Below are 15342 nucleotides of genomic sequence, written 5' to 3'. Positions count from 1 at the left end.
TTACATTTATCTACATTGTTGTTTTTTAGTAAATCTGAGAGTTCAGTGTTAGTATGCTTTAAAATGTCTGACATTTCCTTGTGTGACACCACATTCAGATTAAAACAAAAACTTTCTATTTGGACACTAGGTGGCGCTGTTCCCCTTTATTTTTAATCAAGCTACCTTTAAAAAAAAAACAGTTTCAGATTCAGTGCTGGTGTAAAATACAAACCATTTGGAAAATCACTTGAAAGACCTGTAATTTTATATAGTTATTATTCAGTACATGCATTTAAAGCCAATTAAACATTAATTGGCGCGTACAGGATATTCCAGTGAGGTTAGACAATGTGGATAAATGTGGTTAGATAATATGTACAGGCGGTAATAAAGTGGTTTAATATTGGTTGATTCTAGCATATAGTTTGTTCTGTGTTAAAACTTGAGGAACACAAGCCCTTAAAGTGGCTTTTCTCCACTCAGGACTCCAAGTTTAAGTGGTTCTCCTCCTCTCCTTTGCTATGTTAATGAACCAACACTCCATGCTGCTGTGCGCTCTGCGCTCTGAGCTCCACACTGCGCTTTGGAGATGCTCACAGGACTTCTGTGTTTCTTCTACTGAAAACACGTCCATGTCTCATCGTCTGACGGTTTCATAGCCTAACTTTAGTTCAAAATCCGTGGACACAGAGCACATATTTTGAGGAACCTCTCAAAAACCTCTCTTTAAGTGCGTGCGCCTTAAAGCGGATCCATGAGTTTGGACCGAGTTGGTAACTTCGCATAGAACTGGTGAGTTTTTCTCACTTTGAGTTTTACTCTTTATATGTTTCGTTTGCTAATGATTTCATAATAATGTTTGAATGTGGTGCGTGTTTATTAGGGCACGTGATTTAAAGAAGCGATTAATTTCCAGCTGTCTAAATATGCAATGTATTTATTTATTTATTTATTTTACATTAAAGGGGATTGATGTTTGTTAGACGATTGAAGTAAGCTCTTAGTTTCTTCAGTCACTTTTGGGAACTATTTAAACTGCATTCGAAATCATGTTAGGACACTTTTATGCATAAAATAAAATGTAAACAATTGAAATATTATTATTATAAGGATATTATTATGTATTATTTGAACATAAAGTATGCCTAATCTTCCATACTATAAGCAATAAAGGTGACTTTTTTATTATTAAAAATTATTATTATTATTATTATTATTATTATTATTATTATTATTATTATTATTTAGAACGTTTATTGGAGGCATTTGAAGGTTGTTTTTTAAAGGGAACCTTTAAAAAAAATTTTTAGTCCATAAGATTTTCATTTCTGTATGTCGAGATTTGTGTACAAAAAACATGACAGTTTCTCAATACTGCACTAAGTACATTTACACACTGCTTGTTTTTTCTAGTGAAGTTTTTTTTACTAGTTTAGATTCAGAAATGTTCTGTTCTGCACCTTTTTACCGACCTGGATGTGTACTGTGGAATTAACAGCTAAGATGTGTTAGAAATCCGTGAGTTAAGCAATGCCAGTCAGTCCTGTGGGGCAGAACTGTTTACATGCAGGAAGTGTTGCCAGTGTCCTTAGAGCTTGGCACTAGAAGTGAAGAGTTCCTGCTGTGGAGCGCTTTGTCCCTCTGTGGGATCCACGGTCATGTGACTGGTTTGAATGGAGAAGCGGACTGTCTGTCCACAGGCTAAAGCTCATGCTGTTTGATTATACATCATGCACTCGAGTGTGAGATGGAAGGGAGAAAACATGACAAAATGTTCATGGTGCATTAAAAATATATGAAGGATATGTATATAAATTGACCAGTGAATTGATACTTACATTCTAGACATAAGTAAGTCATTATACTTTTATTTTTATCATGCATATTTTTGGAAACAAAAGTGGTGCAATTTTCTATCCAAGTGCATTTAAACAAGTGTGGTTACATGATCTTTCATCAACAGTCACTGTGTTCTTTAATCAGCTCACTCTGCTTACTTTCAACATGGACCAGAAGGTTGTATATCTGCTTTGAAAAAGCTCTACTGGTTTGTGTTGAGGGCAGGATAGCTTGACTGATTTGTTATCATTTTAAAAGATTTCTATAGACATATTCACAGGATGTATGCAATGATATGGACAACTGCACTATGTTGTCATCATTAAAAGATAAATGCAGTGGAAAATATGTGATGAAAATAACTCCATATGCAATTTCTATTTAACTTCCTATTTTTCAGTTTCATTAAGAATGTTGCTAGTGAGATTATACTGTGCTTTTTGTAATAACTTGACCAATAGTGTTGTATTATTGTATTGTGTTGTTTATTTTTGGGAGTGGTACGATGCTCCAGATGGTTGCAATAAAAACAGAATTATTCCATGGTATAATTAAAGGGCTTGCCATCACGGAGCATCAGTTTGCCATCTTCTGGAAGATAAAAATATGCCAAACCATTGCAACTGGTTTCATTTTGTTTGCTTCTTGTTTTAAATCTGTGGAATTGTACACATATAAATTCTGAAGCACACTCACTGATTATGCATTTACTTTATGCATTTATTTACTTTATGCAAGTAAAAATCAGAAGTTATAGTTAACAGAAATGTTTGGGCAAGCTTTAAGGCTAAATATATAAAAAAAAAATACCGAATTGTCATATAGAGACATAATTTGTAAGATGTGTGCAGTTATATTGAATGACTATGCACAGTTGTGAACTCTGAATAAGATGGAATGTACAGTAGTGAATGAAAGTAGTTTCACACACAGATCTGGATCTGAAAAATCATCAGAATTTTGTTGTCTCTTTAACTTCACAAAGACAGATGTGTGTTGGGAATGCTCAGTGGGAACGGCTCACAGAGATGTCGTCTGACTGACAGGCACACGTTGCTGTGTTTACTGGCTACTTTAGTGAATGGTGTGGGAAATCAGCAACCTCCAGTGCCATAGAAATGCAGAGCTCTGCCCTGATTCACTCACTAGATAAAAACACAACAAAAAAAATCCCCAAAACTTTGGTTACCATGTATGGGCTTTGGTGGTTTAATGCTTCACTGATGTTATGGAGAAGAATTTTAGTCTGTATTTAAGCTGTTAAACCACACTCCAGTACTCATACAGGGAAAGTCTGAATTACTTTCTAAGTGTTGTCCTTGACTGTCCCAACAGGACGGCTTAAAAATAAACTGAATCCACTCAAACCGTTCTTCAGACCAAACCCTAAAACCAAGCTAGGTTGATGATAATGCCCTTGCTAAATCTTTTTAAATCTTTTGAAAATGGTGATTGGAATATTCAGTTTATGATTAGTCCATATTGCAGATACTGACATCTACTATCTGATCCAAGATATTTACCACATGTTGCAACGATGCAAATATAAAGCAGAATATTTAAGAACTGCACACATGTCCTTAACAATAAAGAGCCTGATTTAATAAAGGTACTAAAATAGCTGATATATTCACTATACTGGCATCACTGCTTTAATAAAAACATCTTACAGGAAATCAGGGGGCACGGTGGCCTAGAAGTTAGCATGTTTGCCTGCACCTCTGGAGATTTGATTACTACCTCCATGCTGTGTATGTAGAGTTTGCATGTACTTCCTTTTTTCAGGGGTTTCCTCCAGGCACTGTGGTTTCATCCCCCAGTCCAAAGACATGTGTTGTAGGCTGATTGGCATCTCTATATAGTCTGAAGTGTATGAACTGTTGAGTGAGTTTTTGTGGGATTGAGCCCAATAATGGGTTAACACCCCGTCCAGGGGTCCCCCACCTTATACCCTGAGTATATTGGGATTGGCCCCAGGCTCACTGTGACCCTGTGTACTGTAGATCAAAGGTTTTACAGAAAATGGTTGGATGGATGTTATAGGAAATCAAGTGGTCACTTGAGAAGAACTCATAATGCAACAAAGTAAGTGTTACACTCCAACCCCAAAAATATGACAACCAATATATTTTTTTTTTTCACAAACTAAATGGTAATCTGATCATTTCATTGTCCAGAAAGATGACTCGGATATTGTAAAACATTTTGCATGCCACAGCTTTAATCTAGAACTCTATTCCTTTCCATTTTGTCCCTCAATCTAGCCCTTAAAAGAGTTCCAGACAGAATCACTTCAACTGGTTTAAAGCTAAGAACTTAATTATGTTTAGAACAACTCCGATTATTGATTTAGTGGTTTTTATACGTGTGTCTTGAAAAAAGGTTAATGCTTTCAGAGTATGTTATCGAATGTTATTATTTCATCTTTGTATTGTTTTATAAATAAAGTCAAGCAAAAAGGGCAATAAAAACGGATAAAATGGGAAACAGTGATAACTTTATGATGACTTTAACACAACAGCAAGCTTTAGATTAGTGTTCTGTAAATTGGTTAATAATCCAAGGTTGTATATCTTGGTTCATTGTGATATAAACCTTTAAGAAATTTGTTTGTCCTTAATTAACCAATTGCCGTCTGAATGTAACAGTTTTGGAAGAGCATTTTGAAATTTTGTATTATAGACATCACCCTGGTATCTAATAGACCTGTGTTAGAAGTGGTGAGATGCAAGCTCTTGCTTCTGTTCCTAAGATTGTGTCAGAATCCACTTACATTTAAAGTGGATAATCCTGTATTTCCTCCCCAGGCTCTTCTAGGGCTCTTAAGGGTAGAAGACATGTTGTTTATGGGACTGGTAGACACAACACTCATTTCCAGATCCACTCACTTTGGCTAAAATACTGGCTCCAGCTTGCACTTGTCTGGATGCCCTGGATTCCCTCAGTCTGGGGCCATGCAAACGTCTGTGAGACATAACATTTGTTAAAACCATATCCTCATGCTGGCATCAATAAAGCACATGCTCAAGAAATTTGAGATTTCACTTCAGAGCGGAAGCAGAGAGCATAGCACTGACTTTATTTGAAATAATCTGTTGGAGCACTGTAGAGGTGGGCTGATTGTTGGTTGGTTGTAAACCCAACATTAACACCTGAAAGTTTCAAATGATTCAAGCAGGTCCAAAAAAGGAACATTTGATGGAATCGGAGGGAAAGAATCCCATTTCATCATGACACATGCCCAAGGCACCACCTGTCCCCATAAAAAGAGAGTTGAGGACAGTTTGGAGAGAGAGCAGTTTAATGCAGAGTCTGTTGAGTTTTTAATTAGCCCCCTGAGTGGCTTTACCCATGGACAACCCCTCCTTTTCTGCCTGCATGCTCTGAAAAGCTCAGGCAGAGAGCAGCCTGTGACTTGAAAACTAATTATTCTGGGTGAATTTTTTGGAGCAGAAATGTGGCTCGGGGTTACACCTGCTTCTGTTACCAACATGTCCAACAAATGTTTAGCAGGACCTTTTACACTGTAGTTTTATCCATAGCAGATTGGACAGATTCCCAGTGGAGTGACGAGAATCTTTCTAATCAACTCACTTCCCTTCGATCACATTACCGTTGCACCTAGGCTATTGAAGTACACAAGTATGTATGTGATAGAATCTATACTCATTGTATATTAGTGTTTAGTAAAAGGTGTGTTGATGATCAGCTAAATACAGCAAGTGAGAGGTGAACTTTCCCTGTCTGTCAGCTGTGTTCTGGACATGCTGCTAAACGATGGGGTGATGCAGTGCAATAAAGTGGTAATGTTACCGTGATGTAGTTGACTATTTTCCAATACCAGCTCAACCTCAAGTCTGTAAGTGCTCATATATCACATCACATCACATCAAATATATTACATTTACATTTGATTGTATGAGATTTTCTCTCTCATAGAGTTAATAGGAGAATCTTTTTACTTAGAAACCCAAAAAGTGCCGGAAAGAAAAAATTGTTGAAACTGGAGACTCCTTCAATAAATGTTAAAATAACGTCTTCTTCTTAACGAAAGCATCACCATGTGTTCTTATGAACCCTTTCAGAATCGTGTTCTGATCAGTAACTAGTAATTAAAGCTGTCAGACACATTCAGCGGAGTTAAAGCTACAATACTTAGATTTAGCGATATAGTGAAGTAGAAGTTGAAAGTTTTATCAAATGTAAATACTCAAGTAAAGTCCAAGTTCCTAGAATTTAAACTTAAATACAGTATGTGAGTAATTGTACTTAGTTGCATTTCACCACTGTAAAATGAGAATGACAAATAAGAAAGAAGAATAAAAAAAATACATGTTTATATAACTGATGGGTGTAACTAAATAAAGTAGAGGGTACAATAAGATAGATGAATATGAGTCATTAGGTGACTGGAAAAGCCTGGTGAAATCTGGGTTTCTGCAAGCATGAAGATGCAGAGAAAGAGGTCTCAGTTTTTATGGCTTATGCCTTAAGTGTTTTATTAAAAAGAAATTCTTCTCATAGTTAAGATAAAACTTCAATAAAACAAAACATTGTTTGTTTGCAACTTTAATAAGCTGATTAAGTCTATTAATGGGGCTATTTCCTTCACATTGAAAGAGATATCATCTACAGTACATGCTGTTTGAATAGCCAGCGCTGATACTCATCAGAGCGGCGCATTTGTGCTACAGAGCAAATATTTAGAGATGTTCCATTTGCCCCTTTGCCTGAGCTTGGAAACACTTCAGAGCGCACAATCTCTGCTCATAAATGGACCTTGGTTAGATTTAGGGCTTCAGTTCTGTGTATCAAAGTCCCAAAATCCCTTCCTTCAGGCACCCCTGTGTGTATGGGTCTTTTCAGACACCACAGCAGCACCCTTGTTTGTGTGACCTCCCAGTTGTTGGAGGGCTTTGCGTCTGCAGCTGTGTCCAGCCAGTTAGGTGAAACCAGAGCAGGGCAAGCGCTGCTGCTTCTATTCAAACTGTCGAGAGGAGACCGGTCGCGTACTCTTCACTCTTTCTTCCTTACAAAGTCGTCTGTTAGGCTCACTCAGAGACTCAGGCTATAAAAACCTTACTGTTTTCTGGTGTCACTGGGTTGCCGCTATTGTAGTAACACGAAACCAAAGATCAGAAGAAACTGGTCTGGTTCAGTTTTGCATGCTAAGCAGATACAGTGCTTGGAGAACAGTTGTTGAGTAAATGAGATACAGTGAAAGTGTTGGAAATGTGTCTAGAATGCTGGGAAGGGTTTAAAAAGATCTTGTTCCTTGTCTTTCTAAGTATGCAGTAATTAACTCCTGGTTGATTTTTGCATGTCAATTATTTCTAGTTAAATTTTCATGCAAGCCTTCTATGTTAAACTTGGAATTCTCGCTTTGTGTTTCTCATTGTCGTCATAAAAGGTTTGGTTAAGACACCAGTTAATTCTTGACATCTGTTTGTTTCTAGTACATGACATTAGATGACTGCTGCTATAGAATGATCAGAACATACTGTTGTAATGGCTAATCATGTTGTTCATTAACATCTAAAGCTAATTGTAGCGGCAGGTAATAAATGTTATAACTTACCTGGGTATAGAGTCAACAGGAGTAATGATTTTGTGCTTACAGAATACTGTGTATAGTAAAATCAAGACAATTACCAAACTGATGTTCTTGAAAAAAAAGAGAAAAACAAGCAAAAATGGTGAGTAATTTTTTCAGTAAACATTTTCAGCTATAGTTTTTAGTTTTTTTTAAATAGTTTTTTCCCCTTTATATTCCCTAGTTTCATCTCATTCGAGTTGTTTTTTTAACCTAGCTTAGCCGGCTGAGTGTGACGTGACTGTTGATTGCAGAGTTGCTTTGTTTAAGCTCTATCAGTCCAACAGGAGGAATTTGTTCAACAGGAGAGAGCAGCCTTGTTTTAGCATTGCTGTTAACTGAAAAAGAGAGAGAGAGAAAGAGAGAGAGCTATGAGTTGTCTGAGACGAAGCAGTGCCAGTGTGTTAATGACATGTGGTTCAGGCTGGCAGCAAAGCAGCCATTATCAGCGCAGCCCCGACTGCCACACTGTCCTGTCAATCACACGAGCAAAAAGCACAGGATGAAGGAGATTGATTGCATGCAGCTACACACAGCAGGTCTGACTAAACACATCTGTTACAGAACACTGAAAATAATTTGCTTGCAAAATCCTAAACGTGCTTTAACTGTACACTTTTACAGACATTCATGAAGGCCCAAATGGTTGCTTTTCACGTACTGTTTTTAAACATACATATAAATAGAAGCATGGTTATTACTCCTGGACTTGTTATTGACTTCAGCATACTGTAAATGTAGCAATGTTTTGTCTATCACCATTTAGGAAACCCATAATAAGATGGTGTATGTTGAGACATTTTTGGGGGATCCCACAGCAAGGAAATTTGGGAAAGCCATGGGAAGTTACTAGATCTGTCTCTTGACGGCTTACCGAACACAAAGCTTCCTGCCTTTCAAGAGTGATGTCTTAACCCTCTGGGAGAGGCACCAGGGTTTGGGCTGAAATATACTGATACAGAGGATTTGGGTTTTGTTAACACCAAAAATACTAACACTTTGCACAGCACAAACAAATTTGTAGTTTTGTATCTGCTGCCCTTCCAGATGTGGCTTTGAATAAAACTTGAAAATCATAAGATTCAACTACACTGTGCATTCTAAAACCTACTCTTAAGCTCCCATTGCTTGTTACAACTGTTTCTGACTTATTTATATGGCCCTATTTTTAAATCACACTGTCTTCTGCGTGTGAGTGTGTGTGTGTGTGTGTGTGTGTGTGTTATGCAGCATTTTAAAATTTTGCGATTGGCATGTTTTACCTGTCTTAGAGGAAACACATGTTGGCCCTAAGCTTTCCTTTTTGATAGGTGTCATGTGATAGAGCAGAGCTTGCTGGTAGGTGAGAACTGGCCAAAAGTAAATTAGTTAGAAGGTTAAGACTTCAAAATGGATCTTTTAACAATTGAAAGATGCTTTTAACACAATGTCCATCACAATCCCTGGATTTGAGCTTATGATCTGAATTGTAGATGGTCGTCCACATGGACCAGACGAAGTATATAAATGACCTAGAAATGTTGAGCATGAATGAATTCTCCATCATCCTTCTATAAGTATCCCTAACCTTGAAATGCAATACCAACTCAAAGGTCTTACTCTGGGGAAACATTCGCAAATTATAATCTTGGGGTGCTGATAATTTTGAAACCATTTTGCAGAAGAAAAACTACACCAGAAAGCTACTCAAGAAATTACTACTCAAGAAAAAACTTTAGTGTGTCTAAATGTTGACGATCAAAACGTTACTCATTGCATGTGTTCTTTTTACAGTTATTTTCCTCCCAGTGCTTCTATAGGGACTGTACCTTAAATCTTCATACATAGGTTCCTCCAGTGTTGTCTTTCTGTTTCTAGATAGATTATTCCTGAAAACTTTCATGAAACAAATATGACAATCTGGTTCAGTTTTAGTTAATAAAAGTCAGATGTCAGAAGTACTTTGCCCTTTCGTACAGAATTTAAATCCATATTTCATAGTAGGATTTAGATTCTTGAATGATGAATGGACCAAGTGACACTGCTGTAGTAGGAAGAAGGAGCTTGTCAAAACACAGAGGCTGAGAAAGTATGACTAATGTGCAGACTAGACGAATACCCTTCAATAGAACAATAGCTAAAAATAATCCCGAAAACACACACACACACACACACACACACACACACACACACACACATGCACACACAAAAACATATGTTTGGATTGACTGATTAGGAAAAGTAATCCAAATCTAAAAATAACTTAAAGGAAACCTAAAGGCACTTATTGCACATAGTAAATGCTCTAAGTCTACCTTTCAGAGTTCAGACAAATTTGTGATTGTTTTCATACCAGTGTATTTGTGTGTCCTCTCACAGATATGACCAAACATTTTGAAAGCCTTTTTACTTTATTGATCCAGGGTCGAAAAGGTGTGTGATAACACGAGAGACTTTCTTTTATGTCTGTCTTACCAGCAGACTTTATTATAGGTAAATAGTTTATTAATATTGTAATAGTTTCTGCATTATGCACTATATGGAAAAAGGTATGTAGGCACCTGACCAGTACACCCACCTGTTTGTGGGCCTAAAGCACAAAATTGTACAGAATGTCTTTGTAAGCTTGAGCATTAGAGTTTCCCTGCAGTGCAGCTAAGAGTCACAAACATGTTGCAGCATGACAGTGCTTTTATCTACAAAGGGAGATTTGTCTCTGGAAGGTCACTTTGTTTTCCTTCTGTAAACATGAAAGTAATAATGATTCTGAAGCATGTAACTAGAAAAGGGTGAAAAGATTTCACAATGTTGTGTATGAGTACAGCATCTAAGGATGAGACTAAGGGATCATCTGCTAGAAATGTGGCTGTTGACATTAAACTACCAGTTTAATACCAGTAATCTGTCAGTACAAAAGGGTCACATGTCAAATGTTAGTATTTTTAAGATTCTGTGTGGAAAGAAAACTCAAGAACACTTCTGTTTTGTCTAATGTGGTTTAATGTTTCTTATTGCCTGAAGGTATTTCCCTTAATGATGCTCTCCCTCCTGTGGCACTGTGCCTTTGTCCTCCTGGGCTTGTCATGCTGCCTTATGGGAGTGACATCATCACTGAATCTGGAGGACCCTAACGTCTGCAGCCACTGGGAGAGGTATACACACACACACACACACACACACACACACACACACACACACACACACACACACACACAGCTTTAATATAACACACAGTTAAATTCCTACACAACCTGCCTGCTGTAATGTCATATTATTATTATATGTAATATGAGAAATAAATTTCCACATGAAGGAAAATATAACCATAGCAGTGTGAACTGTGACTAACTTGTGATCTTAGACTGAAAGAAGGCATACAATTCCCTGAAAAAAATAGTATGTGACTTTTGCCCACTGCTATTCATGATAAAGCAAGTGTCTGCCGCAAAGGATTTATTATAGTGAGAATATATGTAATTAATTAATTTTCATCCCACTAGTCAAGTCACTTTTATTGTCACATCACCACAGCACATGTTCATGTTCACTAGTCACAAGGAAGGCTTGTTTGTTGGTATCACTTTCATGAGTGATATCTCATTGGTTGAGACAAGTTTTCTTACTAGTGTGAAAGCTCAAATAACTGGTAATATTTTTCATTACATTACCAGCATACACCCCTATCCAGAGCAAGTTTACATTTTATCTCATTTTTATACAAACTGAGCAATTGAGGGTTAAGGGCCTTGCTCAGGGGCCCAGTAGCAGCAGCCTGGCAGACCTGGGAATCAATCTCAGAACCTACTGATTGGTAATCCAACACCTTAAACACTCAGCTACCACATCCCAACGGTAATAGCTGCAGCTTATTTACAGGTATTATACTAAAAACATGGCCAAAGTAAAGAAATTGTCTATCAAATATAATAAAATAAGTGAATAACACAAAATATCTGACCAAATTTGTTTAACTTGCTTCTGATCATTAGATCAAGGCTTGTCATGAATAAACGTTTATTCCTTAAAAGCTTAATAATATTCATTACGAAACTACACTAAAGCATTTCCCTGTTTCCTTGAACATATTGTGTGTATTTGCCAACTACTGAACCTGCAATGCTGAATATGTACTCTCAACACTGATAGGCGCACACTAGCTTCCTATCTGGACTCAAGAGATCTCAAATCTAAAGACCTCATAACCATGTTCTAATGGACTCTGAGATCAGTTTTAGCAGTCATGTCAAGGCAGGTACTAAATCAGCATTTTATCACCTTAAGAACATCAGCACAACAGACTTAGAGACAGTCCACCATGCCTTAACTTCTATCAGGATTGATTTCTGTAATGGTTTCTGATTTCTTATTGAACTCTCTGGAGTTACAATGAAAACAATTTTAGTTGATGCAGAATACAGCTGCCAATCTCACTAGGAGTAAAATAGATCTGTACCCTGGCTACCATTGCTATGGAGCCACAAGACTGCAAGGTTGTATTACTGTATATCACTTACTGATACGGAACCAGTTGATATATTTTGATATGCAGCTCCAAGCAGATCTCTCAGATCATTAGAAATGAATTGATTAGTCCTGCCTAAGCACGGAGCAGCAGTTTTTAGCTACTATACTGCTCTAAAGTGAAACCAACTGACAGAGAACATTTGGAGAGCCCAGACACAGACACTTCACAATCCAAACTGAACATTTACTCATTTGAGCATGCTAAATAACATAAATAACTTAGCTAACAAACTAACTTGATCTAACTTGAAGGTTTGGGAAAACTGCTAGACTTTACAATAGAAAACAAGTCCAAACCTCAACTAAAGGTTTATACCAAATAAATATTTAGGCTTTCTTTCAGTTTATTTCCACCTCCACATCAGAGGAAAACACACAGGAGCTCACAAACATCCACTCCTACAGTCTAGTCTTCCTCTTTGACACACACGCACACTGTTTTAATGGGCAGAAGATTCCTGCAGCCAGATTATGGAATGACTCAATAATCCATTAAAGCAGATTGGATAAGAACAAAGGTGGAGGCTGCTTTCCCAGATAGATTTATTTTCATAGAGTAATGCGTGGTAACAGCTGCAGTGCTCTGAGCGGCCGTGAAGAGGGAGGCTGTCGAACAGCGCCAGCAGGGACAAAGTGTGAGCGTGATTGTGGCCTGGGTTCATTTCATAATGGATGGTACTTACCGCTACTTAGTCACCACTGTTCAAGCTTGTTTTTTTTACATAGCACAGAGACACAAATTATACAGAAATTTGTATAATTTGACTTTGAATTAATCTCAAATATGTGTACATGTATTTGTATTTAGAAATTGTGAAATAAGCCTTAAATTTGTAGTGTTAAAAATGAATGTCTTACATGTCACTGAAGCGTCAATAAAATTGTCTGACTCAATGATAGGCTTTATTATGGTCCTCCAAATATGCACGAATGAACCATCCGTTTCCTTAAAGGCTCTCTTTTATAAGCTTTTCAACTGACATTGTCAGAAGAAATCCCTGCACACTTGTGTCTGTAAAATTACCTTGAGCCGCTTATCCTACTGGGTCCCAGGGAATTTGGAGCCACAAGGCAGGGCACCCTAGACAGGATGCCAGTGTATCACATACCTATTCACATGCACTACAGTCAATTTGATGCCACTCAGTCCACACTTTGAATTGGGGAGGAAGCTAGAGTACCAAGAGGAATCCAGCAGAAAATCTACACACTTGGCAGAGGTTGGAATCAAACCGCCAGCCCTGGAAGCGTGAGGCAAATGTACTAAATACCATGCCACTGTTTCATCCGAGGATTCTTTATTTGGTTGCCCATTGATTATCATTTGGTCCGTATCGATGACAAAATGTGCAAGTCTACATGTAAACAGCACTGTTGCTTCAGAGACAAAAGGCTGCCGTGATGCGGGGGTTTGTTCTTGTGCAAAATGACGAGTCATGGAATACAGCTGCAAGGTGTTCTATTGAGAAACAAACACAATGTCCACCATCCAAATCATAAGTCACATAGACAGTGTAAGGAGGCAAAAATGAGTCAGAATCCCAAGCAGGAGACCGGAGTCATAGAGAATGTACTTTAATGTGCTAAGCAAAAAGGATCAGACTTGAGAATGTGTAAGACATTTTAAAGACTAGTAAACCGAATGAGGGGGCACAGTGGCTTAGTGGTTAGCACGTTCGCCTCACACCTCCAGGGTTGGGGGTTCGATTCCCGCCGCCGCTTTGTGTGTGTGGAGTTTGCATGTTCTCCCTGTGCCTCGGGGGTTTCCTCCGGGTACTCCGGTTTCCTCCCCCGGTCCAAAGACATGCATGGTAGGTTGATTGGCATCTCTGGATAATTGTCCGTAGCGTGTGAGTGTGTGAGTGAATGAGTGTGTGTGTGTGCCCTGTGATGGGTTGGCACTCCGTCCAGGGTGTATCCTGCCTTGATGCCCGATGACGCCTGAGATAGGCACAGGCTCCCCGTGACCCGAGGTAGTTCGGATAAGCGGTAGAAAATGAGTGAGAGAGAGAGTAAACCGAATGAGGATGGGCTGAATGATGATGATTATATTAGTTTAAATGCAAAAGTTCATAAACCAAATTATTAACCAAACTTCACCAAAAATGTTTGTTTTCCAAAAAAATATTGAATTTGACTGTAAGGCATCAGGCAATATTTTTAACTGTTAATGTATTATTATTTTGGACCTCTGATTTTTCTTAAAGAAAGTGAACAATTAGGAACTTTTCAATTTCCCTACAGTGATGCATTTTTATTAAACCGATATACAGTAAATTGCGTTCCTTATATATTACTTCTCAACATTTGAATTGCACAGAAATTTTAAAGATCTCAGTCTTGTTACAGCAGAGTTTTTTTCACTATAGAATCATATTAATATGATTCTACACTGATTTTAATTAGGGACCACCCATGTACAGCGAGAAGTGTGTGAAAGCTGAGACGTTACACTGATACCTTCATTATGGCCTATTAACATACTCACCACTTGTGCTGCAGAGGACCACACACAAACCTTATGAACCACTCACAGAAGTGTCCATAGTAACGTGCACTTTGTGTGTCGTGTTGATCTTTTTACAGTTACTCTGTCACCGTGCAGGAGTCGTACGCACACCCGTATGATCAGGTGTATTACACCAGCTGCACTGACATCCTCACATGGTTCAAGTGCACACGCCACAGGTAAGAAAGCACAGTGTTATGCATTTTGTATCTCTGTTAAACTAACTAAGGAATTAGAAATGGAGAATATGTAAGGATTTCAACTGAACAAGGCATCATGTTATAGGTAAATAATCAGCAGTGAGGTGAGCTCTGCTGCTCAAGACCAATCAGATTAAAGAATTCGGTAGCACTCAAGTTTAACACAAATATGGCATACTGGTATTTGTATAAGCATTTTCATGACATTCAATATGCGATCACAATATCTAATTTTATTGAATGATGCGATTTTTTTTTTATGCGACTTTTTATTGTACTAATGATCTGAATTGGTGGATTCAGGGTGAGCTACAAGACGGCATACCGGAGAGGAAACAAGACCATGTACCGCCGCAAGTCTCAGTGCTGCCCTGGTTTCTATGAGAGCAAGGAGATGTGTGTTCGTAAGTAATATTCAGCCTCTGAATCTAGAAACAAGTACCATGTGTCTCTTGTGAATTTATCTACCAGACAACTCATAACAAAAAATATGCTGGAATTTTCTATGAAAGGTTTTAATTAGTGGATTTCTCAGCAAATATTCCATGCAGAAGTGCAGGTTTTGAGGATGAAGCTGCCATGAGCTGTTTGGAAGGCCAGGCTTGAGTGAACACATAAAAACGGATGGCATCAGCATTCACCCCAATGAATACTTGAAACAAAATTTCATATCCAGTCTCCATTTTCCATTTCCTCAATGTGCCTGATCTGACTCA

General features: G+C 38.0%; 1 protein-coding gene across 2 annotated transcripts in view; it reads left to right on the top strand.

Moving 5' to 3' along the window:
- The first annotated feature begins 563 nt into the window (after window positions 1-563).
- The window catches only part of megf10 (multiple EGF-like-domains 10), a 51849-nt gene continuing 37070 nt past the window's right edge, over window positions 564-15342 (top strand). For both annotated transcript variants that reach the window (XM_060895670.1, XM_060895669.1), the window contains exons 1-4: window positions 564-774; window positions 10415-10545; window positions 14504-14605; window positions 14930-15030. In XM_060895670.1, coding sequence (XP_060751653.1) covers window positions 10427-10545; window positions 14504-14605; window positions 14930-15030 — 322 coding nt within the window. In that variant the 5' untranslated portion in view covers window positions 564-774; window positions 10415-10426. The remainder of the gene's footprint in view (window positions 775-10414; window positions 10546-14503; window positions 14606-14929; window positions 15031-15342) is intronic.

The sequence above is a fragment of the Tachysurus vachellii genome, chromosome 20 (assembly GCF_030014155.1).
Source record: "Tachysurus vachellii isolate PV-2020 chromosome 20, HZAU_Pvac_v1, whole genome shotgun sequence".
In the NCBI taxonomy this organism is placed as follows: Eukaryota; Metazoa; Chordata; class Actinopteri; order Siluriformes; family Bagridae; genus Tachysurus; species Tachysurus vachellii.
Note: the sequence above shows the minus strand (reverse complement) of the source record. Positions and strands in the feature narration are given on the sequence as shown.